Raw genomic sequence first — 22,402 nt, 5'->3', positions numbered from 1 at the left:
TGACATGGGAAAATGCTCCAGAGTCAACTTCATCATTTAATGGTGTCAGTTTGCTAAATTAAAATGGCCGTCACCCAAGTTTTTCTTCTGGTAACTGTTTTCTGGAGGTTTTACAATGAAGACTGATGATCATGGTTTTTTGGGAATATTTCATTAAGGTTTCCTTATTTACATACATGCTGTCCCCAAAAGGCAGAGAGCCCTAACTACAGAAGCAGTAAAATTGAGAAAAAAAGGGTTTGAAGTTTTCTGGCAAGCCGGCAAGCGACGTAGATTGAGAGGTTTTTGTTTTATCCCTTTTAGGCTGATTACATTACCCCAAAACTCATTGCTATAGAAGTTGCACAATAATACCTAAAATATGCAGATCCTCCACTTAATATTTTGATCATCTTCAGGGAATGCAAGGGGAAAATGCAGTATCTACAAAAAGCCTGTTAAAGGCTGTTTTGCTAGGTGTCTATTTTATATCTAAAATCAATATGATAATGATAATAATTTAATACATTTTAATATGCCCTCAAACTGCATAGATTTTCTCCAAAATGACTGAATGATTTTGCTGCTGCCTCATTCAGTTATGTGGAATGACAAATTGAATTTCTAAGATGTCAGTCATCAAACTGGCCATTTTTCATTCATAGATAACAAAAATAAATAAATCAATAAATCTAGTTGTAGCTATGGCTGAGGCTAGCCGTGGCTATCTCACCAGCTAGCTTTCACTTGATATACCTTTGCTTTAGCTGTCTGTGTCTCTGTAGCAGGAAATGTAGTAAGTGTGATAGATCCAATTATGGAGTTTGACATGTCATGCTTACAAAATTATATATATTTCTATGGCATAATAATTATTTATATAGTAAAACAGACTGAAGGCAGCATAGCAGTCAACTTACTTAAATCACAAGCATAGGGTAACCCTGACACTGCAAGGTCCATGATAATGTCATCATGACTGTTATTGACTACTTGCATTAATCAGGAATGTGGTTACTAACAAAAAAACCACAACAATAAAAACACATTTATCTGAAAATATCTGCATCACAAGCGACATTGCACCTGGCAACCCAATCAAGGTAATGTGCCTCTCTGAGTAAAGTCAAAGATGCATTGTTTCTTCCTGACTTTGTGTGAGCCGTAAGTAAAACACAAGTGAACTTTTGCCCCCATCAACAAATCTGCCTGATAATCTTCTCTGTGACTTGGCAATTATCTCAGTCCTTGACCTGAGAGGGAGAGGGAGAGGGGGAGATGGGGAGGGTGGGGGGGGCACGGGATGTGGGCATGTCAGTGTATCGGACTGGGAGTGCCTGTGGAGCCGAGGGATCCAGAGATCTCTGTGTCTGGCCTTTACCGAGTGGGCTCCGAATGAGCTCATCAATATTCATTGACCTGCTCTGGCTAATGTCCCCAGCGACGGGCAGAATAAAGTTGCAGAGGTCGCACACTTCACAAGGGGAGAGAGAGGCAGGGAGAGCCAGGGAGAGAATGAGCGGTGCAGAGAGAGAGAGAGAGCGGGGACGATAAGAGAGTGCAGGTTTCCGACAAAATGAGAGCAAAGAGAGGCAAACACCAAAAGGGCAAAGCCTCAGGGCCTGTAGGGGGTTAGGGAGTTTATTACGACTTGAAAGTGAAACACATGAAACATGCAGAGGAAACATAAGCGCAAAGATAAAGACACGCACGCCCGTGGAGAACAAACAAAATGCGCGCGCACACGCACCCTTGTGTATGCAAAGTATGACATGACAAGATGAGTGCAATGACAAACAAATACAGCTTCTCTAAGCTCCCCCTCTTATTTGTTATGCTTTTTCTTGCTCTCTCTTCCCTGTAGTCTGGGGGTAGATCCGCGTTGTATGACATGACACCTGAGTATACATAATGGTACACGCCTCAAGAGAGGAAAGAAGAGTTAAGATAAGAGACAGAAGACAAAACACAGAAGGGGAGTGGTTAGAGAGAAAGAGTAGATCAAGGTTGGGAGGAAAGAACAAGCTCGTAGCCTGAAACCATCTTGACACGCACCTGCAGACATCAACATCAAGCACACACACACATAAACAGCCTTTACAGTATATTCTAATATTAAACCCCATTTGTGCCAAGACTCCTTAATCATGCATGCATATAGGGGCTGATGAATATTCAAGGTGAGAGGAAGGCCAAGGAGAAGGGAAGATACTAAATGATGTGATGTGTGTGCACTAATGCACAAAAAAACCCCACATGGCTAGACAGACAAACACATGCAATTACTCAAGATGAGCATCATTTTAACGCCTTAAATGTGAAAGTTGAATCACATGCAGTTAAAACACTATTTCAGATGAATACGTGAGAGGATGTTTAAGCTTTGACGCACACACACACACACACACACGCTCACACATATGCTCAGGCTGAATCATACCAGTTGAAGTAAAGCCTTTACCTGGTGCTACAGAGCAGCAACGAATGTGCCAAAAGAGATAATGGTGCATGAGTGCCCTCGCTTCATTTCAGACTTTTTACATTTCTTTCTCCCTCCTTCTCATCCGGCTCTGCGCTGCCCACTCCTATCACTTCAGCCGTCCTCAGGCTCTTTTCTCCTCATTTCTCCTCTTGTCTGTCTCCCTCTTCACTTCCCCTCTTCCCTTGTTTATTTTATTGCACTGCCTCCCCTCTTGTGTTTTTTGACTGAATCATCAGCGATCCCGCCGAGATGACAAAGTGTTGTGCTCTTCTCTCCTGGCTCCAAGTTAAATAAAAAAAGAAAAAACGTAATAAATAAAAGTTTTCGCAAAAGGAGCCGAGGGGGGATAGATAAAAGCTGACAAAACAAGTGGAATTATAGCCGGCACTTGGCTATCACGACAATGACCCCTGACCTGTTGTATTAGAGTGTGGCCATAAGATAGCTTTCTCAACCCCATCTCATTTATTATTTATCTACTTGGAAAGAGACTCTCTCTCTCTTTCTCTCTCTCTCTTCTTCTTCTTGTATAACCCTCTCCCTCTGGTCCAGACTCATTCACTTTCATCAAACAAATCTTTCTCAGCTTCCCTGTCCGGCTTCTCCTCTCCACATTCCCTTTTTTTCTTCTTCACACAATCCCTGGTGGAACAATTCCTGAAGTTCTCGTCCAGCTTTCAACTTTTTTTTTAACACTGCAAAATGGCAATGGTCAGCTGCAGACCAAACACACTGTTCTGTCAACCGACGACACATCCACTTATGTTTCTGCTTGTGTTTCTGTCACATCAAACAAATACTGCAGTTCCAACAAAATGGTGTGCCATCCATCAGTGCACTTCTTTTGTCGTCTTTCACTGTTATTCTTGGATGTGTGTCAGGGCTGAGTCTTATCTTGTCACTGTGTGTTTTGCATACTTCAAACTGTGGCCTTAATATTTAAATATCCGGCAGGTGGAGCAGGATGCGTGGCAGTATGGCAGGTGAAGAGATGCGTGGCAGTATGGCAGGTGACGAGATGCACACAGGCGTGAACATACACACAAGCTCACACACATATTGATAAAAGCATGAATGCCCTTGAAAACTGACACACTTTAAGTATTGACAGTTCTGAAGGCATGAGGTATTCATGTAAGAAACTATACACAACAACGACGTGTGTGTGGACCGTATGCACATGGCTTCTGTGTGTGTGTGTATTACACGATTACACACGTCAAGAAATGGTGAATTCTGTAATTTTCTGCTTAATTGGTGCATACAAAATGAGAAAGAACCATCCTAACTTTCTACAGAAAGAGAAACAAAGATGTAGACAAATAGACCGAGAGGGAGACATGGGAAAAAGAGAAGCAGGACTTGGATTTAGGTGTGCTGATTGTGTCTGGATGTCACGATGACTATACGACAGTAAACAGACAAAGAAAGTTGAGAAAGAAGAACAAAAAAATGTAATGCTGTATGGAAGTAAGTGTACAGAGTGATCTGAAGAACAGTGCTTTTGCAAGGCACCTTTTTCTCTTTCCCAAGAAACCAAATCTGTCCAAAGCAGAAACGTGATCAGAAACACGAATCACAAATGGGCAAGAAAAAAAGTCCATATCTCGGGATGCATTTGTCCATAGTTCACAAAAAAATTTAAACCTCTATCAAATCAAATCTTCAACAACATTTTCAGGGAATTGAAAGAGGGTAGAAAAAACAGCACAGGACATTTAAGGTGAAATGAAAAGAAATGAAAACATGCCTCAGGAAAGTCGAATAGGGGTTAACGTGTCGGGTCCGGAGGCTGTGTAGCTGCAGACTGACAGAGTGCAACTACACAGCCAGTTCATCCATATTAGATAGACGGCGCACTACAAGGCCAAACAGCAAGGGGGGGGCTTGTAGCATGAATAAACTGTTGATGAGCTTAGATTATGACTTATGGTGCGCACACACACACACACACACACACACACACACACACACACACACACAGCTGATTTTCCTTGTGACCCTCCCTTGTGCTCTGCAACACTTAGAGTGCACACAGGGGGTGAAGACCTTGATGCATTGACCGGGCTGACCTTCCTTCACTATGTGTTTGTGTTTATGTATGCGTGTGTTATAACCCTCAATGCTTGCACTGCCATGTGATTCAGCACAGTAATCAACATATTTGCACTAAAACATCAAGGCTACAGCGGGGGGGGGGGGGGGGGGGGGTCCATGAACAAGCATGTAAGCACACATGCAGTATAAGCACACATATACCCACATAGACACCTTTGCTTTAAGATGCCACTGCTTTGTCTGTGAAACGCCATAAACAAATGACCCAAAGTATATTGTTATTAATGACATAAAGGCCAAACACACAGACATAACAGACCCTCCAATCTTGACAGTGGTGACATTTGGACGCCCTGCTGTTATGCCTAATCATTCAAAATGAAGTCACAAAATCTATCTCTGGCTTCACCTCTCACACCCCCCCTCTCTTTCCTCCCCTCCTCCCGTCCTCCCCGCTACCTAAATGTCAGCATTTCAATTGGGCTCATTAATACCTCCCTTTTTCAGTGTCTGTGTGTGTACCTGAGTATTGTGTTGGGATGCTGTGGGAGGGAGGAAGGATGATGTATTGGCATGGAAAGTGGCCTGCTCTCTTTTTCTGTTTTAATATCATCTCTGAATCTTTCTCTCTCTGTTTGTCTCTGGTCCATCATCATTTCCCTCCTCTCTCTAATTCTTTTTCTCTGTTTCCCTCTGATCCATCATCGCTGGGTGTGTTGCGAGGCAGCGGCTGTGAATCATGCAGTGGCCTTTCCACTGACACGGCCCGGCCTGACCCAGCCTGGACACCACTGGGCTCAACAGCATCCATCATAATAGCCTTCGTCTAGTCCTATCATGGGCTGTGTGTTTGTCTGTTTGGGTGTATAATGCAAAAAATGCCACTGTATATGGATGAGGGTGTACTAACAAAAACATGCAGACTGCAGATACACGCAGGCAATGTGGAGAGGAGGAGGCTTGGAGGCTAACAGCCAATGTGAAATGACTACAAGGCTTTTCAGATCCTAACACACTGAGGATCTGAGGATTTCTTGACGCACTGTCAAAGAGGTGCGCGCACAAGGCAGTGGGGCAAGGATGGAGGATTACGCAGTAAGTGAATCAGATCAGTAGGAATACACAAGCAGCCTTGAAACACGCACAACCGGGTTATTAGAAGACTGGAAAACAAAGAGAGAACCAATGACCTTTGAGCTAAATCAGATGTGGTAATCACAGATACTGTACCCTGAATTCAAATTAGGTTAGGACATAGTGATGCAGAGTACTTCTATAAGTTAGATATGTGAACTGTTGGAAACTATTTCAGTAAAACTATAAGAGCGTGCCCTGTGATTGACTGGCGACCCTCTAAAGCATATGCGGTTATAGTTAATGGATGAATGGATGGATAGATAGCAAGACCGTACTTCAAACAGCTAAAATTAAAATTTTCATAATAACAATGGATACAAAAACTAGATGTGTAATATGAAACCAACAGGTAATTCTGCAGTTCCCCTCAGCTCTACAAGGCTTTCACAGCATCTTTCAGCTCATCATTTTTGGTTTTTACGGCCCGCAGCTTCACTGACACTGTTCTGTGTCGTTTTCATTTAGCAACTAAAGAGCCAGATATTTCACTCAGAAGTTGGACAAAAAAAGAGCCAAAAGGAGAGTGAGTAGTGGACTTTCATCAGGTGGCCAGACACACGACTCCATATGAATGCTACTGTTGTTCGCCACATCAGTAGTGATCATATGTCAGTGTTGTGTTTACAGCTTATTTTAGCTGCTCCCCAGTGACCAAAATATCCGTTATTGCAGGTTTAAAGGGATGGTCCTTTTCTTTTTTCTTTGTTTTTTAACATAAGGTGGTTTAAATTAGTCCCTGGTGATGCTGATGCACAGGCATTAGTTCAGGCTGCGGGCCCTGTTGCCAGAGATCTGCGAGGCTGCTGGCAGCTTATCAGACAGAAATGAACAGCAACTAGCGAGGAGAGCTAACAAAGACATATGTAGTGTATTGTTTACATACAGTACATACTGCACTAGCTGTGACCGATTAGACAAAGTTATATTAGCAACTCTCAGGTAAAAGTTTATAAGCGAATTCACTTAGACATAAAGGAATACTATATAAAGCTACAGCCAACCGATTAGCTTAGCTTAGCACAAAGACTGGAAACAAGGGAAACAGCTAGCCTAGCTCTGTCCAAAGGTAACCTTCCAGCATCTTCTAAAGCTCACCAATTAACACGTTGTTTAATCTGTTACCATCAGAAGCTAGCTGTTCTCTCCAGTTGTCATTCTTTGTGCTAAGCTAAGCTAACTGGTTGATGGCTATAGCCGCATATTTAGCGTGCAAACATGAGAGTGGTATCAACTCTCGGCAAGAAAGCAAATCGCTGTATGCCGAGCTATTCCTTTAAGCGCTTCTGAGCAGAGACACAAAAGTCAGGTCTAAGAGTGATTTAAAAAATCAGTAACAAAAAAAAAAATTATATTCTATTCTGTTATGGCGGTTAAAGAATCTGTTTGGGTTTTTTTGGCTCGAAATGTGTTTTTTAGTTGACCTTATTTGCTGCTGTTCAGTTTGGTCTGACAAGCTGCCAACTGCCTGGAAGGTCTCCAGCCAAAGGAGCAGTCTGAACTGATATCAGTAAATCCATATCAGTAGTAAGTACTACAAGTCACATCACCTTTTGGCAACAAAACTAATCCTGAAGAATATCATAATCTTCCTTCTGCTTGTCCCCTCTGTCTGAAGGTCAGCAGTCATCGTCAATGAATTGAGATTCAGATGAATTCAGATACAGACGTCACAGCAGAACAACACCACCCAGACATTATCATTTGTATCCATGAATATTTTCCCCCCACAAAATCTTAGTTAGTATTCATAGTCTGCCTTTTCAGTACCCACAACTAATTACTTGCTTTTTAGCTCCCCTGTTGTATCTTATCATAATATTCACATTTCTACATCAATCTTTTGCCTGTTTTTGAGAAGAAAAACAAAAGACAAATACAAGTAGCATAATGTCTGTAATTTATCAATGACAATTAACCAGGCCGATCTGTCTGTAGGGACAAATGACATCAATTGTGATCCAGAATAAGTACATAATCAATTAAACATTTTAAAAAGACAACCTTTAGTTTCATCCCCTCTAATCTCCTCTCTCTTGATCAATGAATTCAATTCCATTTCAGCCTCACTCCTAAAAAGACTCTCTCCAGAAAAAAACTTTTGAAATATTGGTTTCCTCTCTCTTAATTTCAAAAATAAAATCAAGAATATAAAATGAAGGACTTTTGAGGTCCCTGGGGGTCTGTGAAACGCTTTTTCTTTCCTCTTTTGATTCATCAATGGCATTTCGGTATTGTTGATATTGAGGAAAGACAGAGAGAGATGAATACAAAGAGAGGTGGAGTTAGACACTTTGCACATCAGAGGCAGGCAGACATACAGGGAAAGGGGGAGGACGGGGAAAGATTTGTTTCTAAGATCAAAGCGACATTTTCCTCAGCCTTGTTTTTCAGTTACACCTCTTTCCTGAATGAAGACATGCACACAGTGGTATACAGTATTTCTGTGCATGTGTGGGTTTGTATATGTACATGCATCTGAGAGTACAGCTGTGAGTGTATTGTGCGTGTGAGTGAGTGCATATATTCTGCAGCTGCCTTTGATCGAAGGCGACAGTGCTAATCAGACGCCTTTGTCAGAACAGCAAACAGACAGCAGCGGAAAAGGAGTGATGAGAGAAACTCCAACTTAAACATACTACTGGTATCAAACTGTGGCTTGACAGCACGGTTGTCATGGAAATCACAGCAGGTGGTCTGTTTGTGTGTGTGTGTGTATGGACTGAGTATGCAGTGAAACATGGATACAGTGGTTATGTGTGAGTGTGTGTCTCTCAGGTAGCCTGTGGGACACGGTTAGAAGGGAGCTGTGCTGATTAGTTGAGGGACCAGGAGGACAAAAAAGGACCCCCCCATTGTCGTCTCTGTCAGCAACTGACTCTTCCCTCTCTCTTTCTTGTTCTAAGCAGATGTGATAAGGTCAGACTGGGGTGCTACCAGGTCTCTGGCCTGGCCTCGGGGCACCAACGTGCTGCTACAAGTGCCAGCACTCATGCTTACGGGTGGCACCAGCCTAGCCGACGCGATTACTGTGCCACTGGTTTCAGCCGGGCAACAGCCAGTGGAGGCAATGAAGTGTCGCTCCAATTAGGGGGCAAAATGTCATTTAAAATAAAGAGAGGGCGCATATGTGCTCGAATGTGTTTGTTCATGGCTTTGAATATGTGTGAAAAATCTGTCCAACTAACAAAAAATTGGACTAATCAAAGTTAAATGAGAGATCTGGCTGCCAAAAGCCTGCTCACACATTTAAAGGCCTTTTGGTTGCCTTGAGGAGAGACGAGAGAAAGTGGCACTTCATCTGAAATAAGTCTCGCTCTTAATCTTTTACAAGATTAATTAACTTATCCCTTGGATAGAGTGCACGTGTGTGCTCGCCCCGTGTGTGTGTGTGTGTGTGTGTGTGTGTGCGTGTGTGCGTGTGTGCGTGTGTGCGTGGGTGTGTGGGTGTGTGTTTCGTCAGAGCCTGCCAAATGTCAGGAGTGCACCCAATTAGTTAAAGAGTCCGGGCCCACACACCTGTCTACCTGCGCTGACAATGGCCCACGGCTGCGCGCATATATTTACACATTAATTAACCAGCTCGGGCCATTAATTAGTCAGTCAAGAAACTTAATGACTAGCCACTTAATGGTTACATCAGAGACATACTGTGTGTTTAACACAACTGCAAAGATATAGAAGATTTAGGAATGCGTAAAAGTATTTATGTGTTGGTTTTACATTTACATAGACAAACAAACAAGAGACTAAAAGGTCCCGGATCAAGGCACTTAGACCTAAAGTACAATAGCACAAGTTGCAGAATGATCACAAATCACTTCTGAAGACCTGTTCCCACACATTCAATTTAAGGCAACAATGTCCTCTTTCCCCTAATGATCCTCATGGTGTGTTACTATAGTCCAATGCAGGTGATCCTAAACTGGAGATTATTCCCACCCAAAGCCTTGTGTGTTTTTGGCACTGCACTCTTTAAATAACACTGATTCTGTGTTCAGTGTTGTAAAAGTTCAATCTTTTAGGAAAAGTAAATACAGAATGACATTAAATAGAGCTACAAACTGAAGGGAGACACATCATTTGGAAGTTTCCAGCTTCTTGTGGAACACAGAACACACACATATTCAAATTTAGATGCACAAGTGCCATTTTGATTTTCCAACATCACACATTTGTTTGCTCTTTTCTGGCTCTATAAATACACAACTGTTTGCAAAGGTCTTCGGCAACTGTGACAACTGAAAGACCTTCAGAAATGTTTGTTATGAGCAATCATGAAAAGGCATGAGTGAATCATACTCTGAAAATTAATATTAATTTCTTTTATGAAGATTTCATTTGAGAGCAACGCAGCTTTCAACCCCCCCCCCCCCCCCCCCCAGCAATTCAAGGGCCAAATAAACCACAATGGTGATCTCAGTTTTCGCATCAGCTTTAGTAGCAAGAGCGATTAACTACACCTTACCTTCAGCAGTACACCACCTTCTTTATAGTTCAAAGGCCATAATGGTACATAATGGGAATGTATATGTCAACATTTGCATGTTTCATGATGGGATGAGTGAGTAATTTATCCATCCTCTTAGCATCTTCACTACCCCATTTCTACTCTGTTCTCCTTCCACTTATCTCTTCCCTCTACCCATCAATTTCTAGTACCCTTTTCAAAGTTTATGGCCCAGCATTTGATGTTATGACCTTGGAGAAAAGAAAAGGAAAAAAAATCCAGACATCTGTGAACCAGTGTTCTGTTTATAGAGTGCTTGGGATTAAGTTGTTTCTCAAGTAATGTATACTTAACATCACACAAATTCGCACTTTGTGAGGGAGGGGCTGATAAGTCATGGCTGCTTGTATGTGCGTCTGTGCACGTTACCTCTCGGTCTTTGAGGACAGCCTGAGTTCTGTAGAGCAGCAGGAGACGGACATCACTGTCTTGGAGGCTGAAGTTGCTCTCCAGGATCTGCAGCACGTCGATCCGAGGCCGCACGGGCAGTGTCGCATCACCGCAGAATGGATGCAGCCAAGCCAGGAGGTCGTCCGAGGTCACCGTGCTGTCGCTAAGAGAGGAGGGTGAGAAGGACAGCAGTCAGACGGGCCGAGTGAAGCGGAGATAAAGAGACAGAGAGGGAAGTTGTAGAGGTTCTTCTAAAAAAAAGTGGTCAGGAGACTAATTAATGTTTTCTTTTTTAGCTGATCTTTCACAAGGCTGAATAAATACAGAAACTTGCAGACAAAACACAGGTGCCAAGCTAATTTATAAATTAAAATAAAAGCTTGTAACACAAATTAGTCACACACCTGTTATTATTCTAGCTAGCAAACTATCTAAAGAAGCTATTAGTATTTAATCAAATGGTTTTTTTTAAGCGAAAAAAGACATATCGTTCAGCTTCTCACATGTGAGGATTTGCTCCTTTTCTTTTTCTTATTAAATTGAATAGTAATCAGGCAGCTGGTTGGACTAAACAATACATTTCAACAAACAATAAGTAACATAAGTCTGTGATGAGCATTTTTCACCATTTTCTGACATTTTATAGCCAAACGATTCATCAAGGAAATGAGCTAAAGATGAATCAATAATGGAAATATATGTTTGTTGCAGCCCTGATCCAGACAGCGAAGAAAAAGAGGCTTAGATGATGTCGCTTTGTGCATAACTCCACCGACAGGCAGCAAATTAGGTGTCATTTTGTCACAGATCCATTGTTTCACTTTGATTCGTTTGATTCTGATGGTCACAAAAGAGCTGACCAGGGTATAACAGGTGCCATTAAAATGTTGTCATCTCAAAAAAGCTACCAGGCAGGTTGGCAGGTGCCTCTTTTACTGGCATTTGACACTCAGCAGGCGTTAACGAACAGAGCTGAGAAGAGGCAGTGAGAGCAAAGGGTGAGGACAGAGGAAGAGAAACGTCTTTGAAGCGTGTGTGATTCATGTGCGACTCAAAAACACAATTTTGGATCGTGTGTGTGCTTGGGACTAAATTATCTGACCTATCTGGTTTAGTTTAAGGACAGCAATAATCATCAATAGGAGGTGTGTGTGGTTTGTATGTGTATGTGTGTGAGAGTAGATGTAGATAACTTACCCACTCTGGACATTGTTGTGCACAGCGGACACCATGGCCTCCAGGACCCTGAGGGGTTGTGGGTAATTTGTCAGGGCGTCTGGGTCTCCGCTGGAAAAACAAACCACATCACCACAATCATCTTACACAATACACTAATTAAGATAACATTTTCAAATTACCACAATACAGAAGGACAACAACTCAGAAAAAAAGAAAAATCAAAGGCTTTCTTCTCAGGGACAATGTTGGTTTAAAACGTGTCTGGCAGCAATTAAATGTTTGAAGCAAACGCAGCTTTGTAAAAATTAACCATCATGAAATGAGTCCTAGAGACATGAAGCAACAGAAAAACATTTAAACCCGTCGCCAATGTTACAAGCTCACAGGCTCTGTGAGGAGGTTGGTGAAATTCACCAGAATATATAATAATAATTTAATCATTGCGATAAAAGTGGCTTCTCTTTTCAAACGAGGTGCAAATGAGATGAGAGGTTTAATGGCACCTAATAGTAGGTGAGCTTAAAAATATGATATGTGATCTTTTCTGCAGTGTCATTTGTGTATTTCCTGGTTTGGCTGTGAGTAGATCTGCTGCAGTGTGTGAGTGTGTGTTTGGTGTGTGTGTGTGTGTGTGTGTGTGTGTGCTGTATGTCGCAAGAGGAGGGCCATTTTTCACAAAGACAGAAAGGGGGGAAAAGGGTGATTTCCCCTGACTCAACTCCCCTCCGCTGCTGGGCTCATTTGGGTGCGCACACACACACACACACACACACATACACGCACACATACACGCACACACACACACACACACACACACACACACAAAAACGTGCCATGGCCCATGCACATACACACACACACACACACACACATGCATGCACAAAACATACAAATGATCTGGCAAAAGGTGGAAAGATGACGCAGCATTTTCTTTATTGCATTTTACCACTTACATTTTCTCTTCAAACACAGAAGAGTTATGACAGATACAAAAGATGGCCATTAGCGTGAGGCTCAGGTATGCCTGCTGCGCCAGACTGAAGGCTTCGAGAGAGCCAAAAACAAGAGCGGCTCATTCATACCTGCCAAACACAGTGCCTCGAGAAAGCCCTGCAACAACGGACGCACGCACGCACGCACGCACGCACGCACGCGCAGACAGAGTCATACTTGAATGCATAAAAGGCATTTTCATATGCAAGAGCACCGAGTGACATGTTCAAGGGAAAGGACGCCTCCAGCGAATACATGAGGCTACCCATCACACAGGCACACACGCACGCACGCACCCACGCACGCACGCACGCACGCACGCACGGATACAGAATGAGTGTGTGTGTGTGTGTGTGTTGCTATGGGAGCCGAGTGAGATCTGGAGGGGAACAGCTGTATTAGGCTGCATTAATTATAAGAAGATAATGAATCAGAAAGTGCGCACATGCAAGAAAGAGTGTGTGTGTTCATCAGGGATAGTGCTTACATGTCTAACTAACTACGAATGTGCGAGTGTCTGTGTGCGTGCGCACAAGTATTTTCTGGTGTGTGTACGTGTGTGTGTGTGTGTGTGTGTGTGTAAATTGCAGGTGCCATCTATCTCCACTACGCGCCATTGAGCAGCCATAAAGAAGCAGGAAATGAGGCAGGATATATAATCAAGGCGATTGGCACTCATTTATCAAGCCAATCAGATGGCCCGGTGATATCTGGCCCCTGTCAGTAAAACCTTGTCACACAAGGTTCTTAGGGCATAAAAGGACAAACATAAAAAACCCCACTGAAAATCAGCCTTCCACTTAATGCACGTTAAATGAAACTTCCTACAATGCGTTTCCTGTTTCTTAATACCAAAAATAAGTAAGTATTTTCCACGGCCACTAACATCTCGCAGCTCTGCAGACGTGTCGGGGTGAATCATCTCTCCCTTCCTTTTGAATGCGGGCAGCAGGAAGACACCAATAAAATGCTGGGAGTCCAACTCCCACAGGCAGCTACTGTAGATTCAATTCAACACTTCAGGCATTTGTTTTGACAGTGTTTTTCCCACCGACATGTTGAGCCCAAAGGGGACCAATATATAGTATATTTCCAGATAACAACCAACACCATCAGGTAGTAGGTGGTGTGTTCGGGTGGCCTTCAATATTTTGGAATACACATCATAAAGCAGTCTTTTGAGGTGGATATAGAAACAGCTCTTAATCTGACGTGTTTTAAAAAATACATATATTCTTACATACATATGTATATAATCTTACCAGACAGGTATGAAAGGGCATCACATAGATGAGGATGTTGTTTGACAAGGCGCGACGGTGAATGTAAAAGAGATTAAAATAAAGAAAAAGGGAAATAAATGTACTAACCTGACAACTTGATTTTCCTCCTGCCTTCGTTACGTTTGTCATAGTGGGCGGTATCTTTGGTAGCACACAGTGCATGAGCCTACAGCGATGTCACTTTGTCAATGCAGTCCAATTATTATTAACCATTTTCTCAGGAATTCAGGGCTTACGGGGGGGGGGGCTATTAGTGTGTAACACCATTTATGATTCATAATCCAATGAAAACAACCGTGACATCCACAGGCAGATGTTGTTGATGATGTTTTAGCCAAATGATGGTGAAGAATTACTAAAACTATTAGAAAATGCAGTACAAAGTTAGACCTATGACATCTAGACTCAGTTGAATTATGTTAATATTCTTGCAGTCAAAAAAGTATATTTTGCACTTTTAACTTAGTGTCTATTAAAATATAGAAGGTTATGTTTTGTTTTTGTGATTTAAAATGTCTTATTTTGTTTCAAATGTCAATGTGTCAAATGTGTTTTTGTGTGCATTAAAGTCCTGTCTTCACTGTGCCCAGTCGTACAACTTCTCATTTTTTGTGTATGGATTAAGTTGTTTAAACAGCATGTTAATTATGGAGCTTTAGAGGCGCTGGTAGGTTTATTATTGAACTTTAGAGAGAGCCAGGCCTGCAGTTTCCCATTGCTTCCAGTCTTTACTCTAAAGCTAATCGCCCCCTGGCTCCAGCGCCATCGTTAGGGCACAAACATGAGAGAGTTATAGATTTTCTCATCTAACTCCTGGCAAAAGTTAGCAAAAAAAGGGTGTTTTCAAAAATGCTGAATAACTCCTTCAAGCCAAGCTGTATCACTGTGCATGTTCTCAATGGGAAGTTGTGTGTGTTCATGTGTATTGACAAGACTTGACTTGATCTGACCACCTCAGAGTTTTCTATTGTGTATGCACAGAGAGAGGGAGAGAGATAATACCTGAGTGCAGCCACTACTCTCTCCATTGCGTCATGAAGCACCGTTTTAACAGACAGGTCTAAGGGTCCAACGGCCACGCCCAGAAGCTCTCCAATGCGCTCCAGAGGCTGCCCATCAGTTGCCATGGTGACTGCCAGCTCGTGTACTTTTGACCTCTCCGATCGGGACAAATCGTAAAGTTGACTGTAACGCTGGAATACAGAAACAAAACAAGAGATAGAAATAAAGGAAAGGTGTAAGGTGGCAGACTAATTCACAATATTCACAAATAATTCACAAGTTTGAAGCCTTAAAACATTAAAAAATATTTAGAAAAAAGAGACACCAAAAAGCAAAGAGAGGGAAAAAAGCAAGCGAGACCGGAACTGAAAAACAAAATAAAGGCAGAGTGAAGGAAGTGGTGTGTGTTGTAGGAGGGACAAAGTTTAGCGAGAGAACTTTGTTGTTGAGTCTCTTGTTCTCTACAGGTATTAACCCAGGGGGCGGCACTGGCCTGAACCTGCTCACCCTCTCCACTGCCCTGTTCTGCTTTGCTTGTTTTTCACTCTTTCAATAAGAGAGGGCTGAGAATCCCGAGCCGGAGAGTCAGAAATGGTATGTGGTTGTGTGTATGTGTGTCCGTCCGTGTGTATTTCAAAAGATGACTGAATATTAAAAGAAACAACACAAGGTTGGGTACAGATCCTTTTCAAAACCTCCATCTTAAAAGCAGGCAACCCAACAGCGCGCTTGTTGACACTAGTGGTCCCAGAGCTTGAGATACAGGACTTCCGAGGCTGGAAGTGAAAACCTGGGGGTGTGACAGGTTTTCTAGAAGCTAGCTGCACAGTAATGCTCGTAATTCAAGTCTTGTTTGCCAGGGGAGAAACAAAACACAAGGACAGATGTGTTGTGTCAGGTATCATTTTGGTTTCTCGGGATGGCAAACTTTTAGAAAACAATCTGAAAGCACTAGTGTTTAAAAATATATATGTTTGACATTTGCTAATCCAGTCAACATTGTCTTCTTTAGATCTGGAAAAGGCTTATGATCTTTGCACCCAACGTATTTAGTGGGAGGCGCTGTGAGAGAGCCTTCATCGACTCCCGGTACTCTCTGAGAAGGACATTGACATTCTTGGCATTACGTCAAGTTCAATCAGAGTTGGCACTGAACTCAGACAAGGGTGCCCCTTGTCACCTCTCCTGTTTGTAATATTCATTGACAGGATATTGATATTCAAATGATATTCCTTATATGATATATGGACATTATATATTCATAATATATGACATTATATCTGGTCTGGTTGGGGAACATTTGGGTGCAACAGAGCTGAGCTATAAAACTAAGCTCAAAATACTCTGTTTCAATCCTTACTGATGATCAAGTTTAAGATCCTGACTGAGAGAGATCAAGGATACAAGTGACAGATATGAGGCTTTTCCGCAGGGTGGCTGGTTTCACTGAGTGTAGCCTGATGAGGTGGTTTGGGCATCTAGCAGGGGTGCCCCTTGGGCTGCTTCCTTCTGCTGGTGTTGTGGGCATGGAGGGCTTGGAGGAAACTCTAGGGCAGACCCCAGGACATGAAGGAAGATTGTGGGGAAAAGGACACTTGGGCCACTCTGTGCCGCCACAAACCTTACCAGACACAGGACTTGAAAATAAATAGATGGGACGGCAGATGCACGGATATTTGCCTGGTGGCATAGGGGTTAAGGTGCCAACCATGAACCTCAGTGTGCCCAGTTTTTATCCAGCTTGGGATTTTTGTTGCATGTCCTCGTCCCTCTTGCCCCTCATTTCTTGTCATCTCTCTACTGTCGCTATCATATAGAGGCTGCCCAAAATATTTGTTTAAAAACAAGTAATTTTGCATGCTACAGACTTATGAAGCCTAATCATCATGGCATGGTTTTTACTCTCTATAGCATTTTTCTTGTACATGATATCAAAGGGAAGCATGGGAAGGTTTTAATGCACAACTTGTATACTAATGTGTCCACAGCAAAATGAGCTTCCCTGTTGTTATCTTTTCACAGCTATTCTTACTATATATACTTCTAATACTGACACACGCTTTCAAAACCATTATAAAACTGTACCATACACAATATCTGCAGTGTGTAATTTGCTGTCCTCGTGGCAGGTCAAGGCGCCTGTGGTGGATTCCTCTACCATCCACTATAATTCCCAACAGCTGGTCACGTACACTTGATAAATGACCACAGTATAGCCAAACAGAGCCTACAGGGCTCCTCCTATCTATCTTTCTTTACCTATCTGCCCTTTCCTGGTTCTTATATCCTTTTTATCTATCTCCAAGGATACAATCGCTTCCTGCACCAGTAGAGGGGAAGTTACATTGTAGAGGTTGTGTGTGTAAATATTATAAACCAGTAGCGTGGGGGTCAGAAATGACCGGTTTTCATGGGTTATCTTGTGGTTGCATAGCAACACTCAGCTCGCCAAATCATAACGTTCCCTCTCTCAAGCCCCACATTCATTTTGTGTAAACACACGCGCACACACACAGCAACAGGGAGGTGACAGTGGGGTAAGTCAGTGTGACTTTGCTTAATGAGATACAGCATGGTGTACGTACTGTATATACGGCCATGTGGCAGGGCTCATTTGAAGCAGCAGCACATAGATTTACATTAATATACCCTTGACTGGTCCCAGTGAGGCTGGGAAGAGCTTAGTCGAGCAGAACCAGCCCAGGAATATACAACACAAAAAACATAAGCCCAGACAAAGTACGTACAGACAGTCCGTAGTGTGTGTACAACTAAAGGTGACCCCATACAAGGGAATAGGATGTCAGTGATCAAGTGTGTGTGTGTGTGTGTGTGTGTGTGTGTGTGTGTGTGTATGTGTGTGTGTGTATGTGTCTCAAAGGTTTGTCAATGATTCACTTGATCAAAAAAGTTTGGAGAATGACTATTACAAATCAATTAGCCTGTGAATTAAGAAGACGAGTAAATTGTAAATTGTAAACTGTTTGCCCCTTGTGGATGGGCATTACAGTAAGTTATCATGAAGTAGGTGATTAGCTTTATCCAAGTCTGCTCTTTTCAGTAATAAAAAAAGTTACCATTTTGTATATAGTCTGTGGATGAATACATTTCATAAATTCATCAGCTAATGAAGCTAGGTGTATTTTTGGAACTTTTTTAAGGTGAACAAGCACATATTCAATATATTTCATGCCAAGCATAACAGTTTAATTTTTTTTTTTTTTGTATCACTTTTCAATGCAATATCCATGGGGTTTCTGACCCAAATCCACCAGATTTAGCTGCATATAATTTAACATGACTTACCATTTAAGCTTTAGACCTTTTAACTGATCACTCAAGATAGTGTATGCTAAAGCACGACCATGAATCTCTACAGCAAACGATCAGGGAGTCTACGTCCACACTACTTGACATATAAATTAAACAACGGGGAAATCTCTATTGGACTTTGCGTGTTCTTTTAACCGATCATTTACAGAAAAATAAAACTCTTAAAAAATAAAAAGGCAGATAGAGTCCGCAGTACCTGCTGGCTGTCTTTGAGTGACAGTATGAAGGCATGGCTCAGGGTGTCCAGGTGGGCCTGTGATTGCTGCAGGTGAGCTAGAGCGTCATCAAAAGTCATCCCTGCTGGATCCGTCCCTTCCTGCTCCCCACTACCATCACCTCCTCTCTTCTTGCTCTTCTCGCCCAGCTGGCGCAGGGCTTTGGTGGCTCGCTTTATCACCTCCGACCTCGCCTGGATGCTCAGCTGGAGACGGGACAGGGCGGATGGAAGGAATAGAGTGAGGAGAAGGAGGAACAGGATAAGGAAAGCAAATTGGGGTGGGGGTAAAATTTAGCAAAGAGAGGGAAAAAGAGGCGCACAAGTTCATTTCAAACTCAACATGTTGAAGAGAGGCATGTATAACCCAATTTATCTGTGCCAAAATACCATCAGGAACCTCAATAACGTGTGTGTGTGTGTGTGTGTGTGTGTGTGTGAGCGAGAGAGATCATAGCTGCCAGCCTGGTGTAATTGATTCAGTTCAGTGAAAGCAGGTTAACCATTCATGGCGAGAAAAGAGGGCCTTTGGCTGTAGGAGGTTTTACTCTCTTGCATGGAAGCACACGGGCGCTGACAAGCCTCCCCCCACACACACTTTCACACCAAGAAGACACTCCAACTTCACATTTCCAGCTAGCTCGGCCACACACTCGGACACATGCTACTCATACTTCTGCATTTGCTAGATATCTCAACACTTTTATCTGTCAGGGCAGGGTGATCACTCAAATGGAGTTTCCTGACAAACCTGTACAGGGTTAAGTCTGTATATGCATGTATGTGTGATTGTGTACAAACCAGAGCAAGGGAGGATGCTTCCACTAAAGATGCTATCTAAGATGATACTTCAGAGGGGGAAAAATCCCAACACTCTCTCTTTCCCTTCAAAATATATGTCCAGTAGGAGGTAAGCTAAGCCCCAGCCATCTGTCTCACCCCTGGGCCTTTTGGGATGTGGATCAATCCATCATGCGGGGGAAATGGGGGTGTGAAAGGTCAGATGCATTCCTAACAGAGAGAAGGGTCAAGATTTTCCCTTTGAGGGTTCAAAAAGGATAGAAAAAAGGAAAGAGGAGGAGGGTGAGGGAAGAGGGAGCAGTGGGTTTCTGAGAGGTAATCTGCATGTTAAAAGGCACAGTGGGGAAACAGTGCCTGCTGGGAATTGGAGTTTAATTGGCTCTGAAGTAGAGAGGGATCAATTAGCTCTCGCGGAGTCACAGGGAAAGAGAGGGTACATAAGACAAAAGTGGAAGAAAAGTGAAGGTCTGGAGATGGGGGGTGGGGGTGGGGGGGCAGTGTGGCAGTATGAAAAAAACACAGTGGACTAGTATTGATAAGGTGCACCGCGGCACTTTAAGTTCTCTGTTGGACAATTTTTCAGAGTGCTGTAATTATGTGGCTGACATTTCTTGTGCAATTTTATAATTTCTTTTATAAATCATGACTGGTATGTGCTTTGAGGCGACAGAGTGTGGATGTGAACCGAATAATATATTTAAAATTAGAAAAGGGCTTTTGACGTTTCAAAAATTGCGTCGGCATGAGAGACAACCCGTCAGACGAGTACAGATTGAGGAATATGACAGTTTGATGTAGTGATTGGAAATCCCCACAATCCATCCTTTTAGACAATATGAATCCTGTCTGGGTGGCTGCCTGGAAACAACCACAGTACCTTCTGTGCTGCAATTACAAATCAAATTGTCTGTCTGCCCAACTCCCACCAGTTCCTGTCTGAGACAGTAATAGAATATAGAGCCTCCTTGACACTGCACTGTGTCGTACTACTTCTTTTCTGTCTGGCATGCAGTAAGTCATATGAAAAAGATGGCTTCACTATTGTTTGACCAAATTTAGGCTTACATGTTCAGCCGCATCAGGTGAGAAGGTGATGCTGTCCAGGAAGTGGACAGCGTCAGTCGGAACCAGCCTGTCCAGGTATTTGGCACAGGTGTCGTACGCATGGAGGTAGTCTTGGTCGCTCTGTGGGGGTCTCTTCAGCAACTGGGGGTCTCCTTTCCAAAACAGCTTCTGCAGCCATTCGGCATGGACAGCACTGGGGGAAACTGTTGCCCCCCCGCCGCCAGGCACAGGCAGCCGATTAGCAAGTTTGGAGATGGACAGTACGTTCTGACTGGTCAGGACTGGTTGTAGGGTGGCCAGCGGATCCAACGATTCATCAGTCAGCTTGCGGTAGTTCAAACCTGAAAAGAGTTAAGCATTAAATGAATACTGACATTTGCATACTACATTTGACATTAAAATAATAATGATGTGTTTTCCACTTCACCCAACCCTTGCGCTTATAGTGCAGTGCCTGTATATGATCAAAAAAGGAGGCCTCATCGTCCTTGCACACATGACCTACTGTAGCACTTTGCAAGTTGCACTCACAATTATACAATGAATAAAGAGTACGACTTTTGCATGAGGCCAGCTTTTATGTTTAGCTTTACATTGTGGAATATATCACAAATTGTTGATCATGATACTCAATGCGCTTCTTTACTGGTACTCTTACACAGGCAAGAAAAGGCATTTTCAGGCATTATGCAAACAGTATTAGCACATATATATTTATTTGCCAAGGCAGAATATAATAGCTGCATTGTGCGAGAAGCGTAGCATTCAAACTATTACAGCAACATCCAACACTTCACTGTTCAGAAAGTGGCATTCTACACGAGAGGCCTATTTGAAGGCACTTTATGTTACGTATACAGTACATATTATACTACTGTATTCACATATGGTATGTGAAAACCATGCAGCACTTGCAGGATAATTACAGTGATTTGATATGCAGAGGTTGCTCAATATTCCATTACATGACAGTAATGCGTGAAGAGAAATGCACAGACAAGAGCACAAGGTTGATGTGAACAACAAAGATTGCGTGTGAAAGCGGTGCTGTCTGTCTGTGTCTGCATGCCAAGGTGTACAGTTTGTCTGTGTGCATTATATCTGCTACCACTGCAGAACTCTGTGTGAGTGTGAGTGTGTGTGCGTGTGCGTGTGCGTGCGTGTGCGTGTGTGTGTGTGTGTGTGTGTGTATGTGTGTATGTGTGTTTGTGAGAGAGACAAGTGGCGTGCTCTTGGTCTCCAGCACTATCAGACAGACACATTACTGTGGCAACACCACAGCCTGTCTGGGCTTTAAATATTTAACACTGGTCTGCCTGTGGGGAGGTCTCTGTCAACGCTCCTCGGAATCCCTCACACACACACGTATGAAACAGAGAGTACACACACACACACACACACACACACACACACACACACACACACACACACACACACACACAGACGATATTTCAGACAGGCCCAGATGGACACTTAAACCGCAGATAAGAGTTACATGCACTTACACATGTACTCTCTCTCTGTCTCTCCTCTGCCCCACCCACTCCACTCTCTGCGTCTCTTCCACAACCAAGCAGCATCTCACCCCCTCCTCAGGAGAGACCACTCAGACAGTCACCTGGTACTGAGTCGGAAATTGTGATGAATATTGGATACACACCACCTGTCCCTACGCTATCTGAATGCCTAGAAATTGTGTGTGTGTCTGTTCAGGACTGCAAATGTGTCATTTTGAGTGTGTGTGTGTCTTAAGAGTTGGAGAAAGCTAATAGAAAAGTTGGTGGCCCTGGATACACAGCAACAGCCTGTGTGTCAATTTTGACACAAGAGTGTGAATGTGTGGGTTAAGTTTTAATTGTGTGTGAGAGAGATACAGCGAGTGTTAATTTGTAAGTGCTAATGTCAAAAAGTCAGTATAAGTGCCAGTACACGAGTATTAATCCCTTTGCTGAAGTACGCTTGTATGTATAATATCTCCC

At 42.9% G+C, this 22,402-nt stretch overlaps 1 protein-coding gene across 1 annotated transcript in view; it reads right to left on the bottom strand.

The window, feature by feature from the left end:
* Positions 1–22,402, bottom strand: part of nbas (NBAS subunit of NRZ tethering complex) — a 140,096-nt gene that overhangs the window by 27,393 nt on the left and 90,301 nt on the right. The window contains exons 45-49 of the mRNA XM_070925563.1: positions 20,424–20,764; positions 18,540–18,764; positions 15,011–15,201; positions 11,751–11,840; positions 10,533–10,716 (exon numbers count right to left, since the gene is read on the bottom strand). Coding sequence (XP_070781664.1) covers positions 10,533–10,716; positions 11,751–11,840; positions 15,011–15,201; positions 18,540–18,764; positions 20,424–20,764 — 1,031 coding nt within the window. The remainder of the gene's footprint in view (positions 1–10,532; positions 10,717–11,750; positions 11,841–15,010; positions 15,202–18,539; positions 18,765–20,423; positions 20,765–22,402) is intronic.

The sequence above is a fragment of the Enoplosus armatus genome, chromosome 19, assembly GCF_043641665.1.
Source record: "Enoplosus armatus isolate fEnoArm2 chromosome 19, fEnoArm2.hap1, whole genome shotgun sequence".
Taxonomy (NCBI): Eukaryota; Metazoa; Chordata; class Actinopteri; order Centrarchiformes; family Enoplosidae; genus Enoplosus; species Enoplosus armatus.
This window is presented reverse-complemented; position numbering and strand designations above follow the sequence as displayed.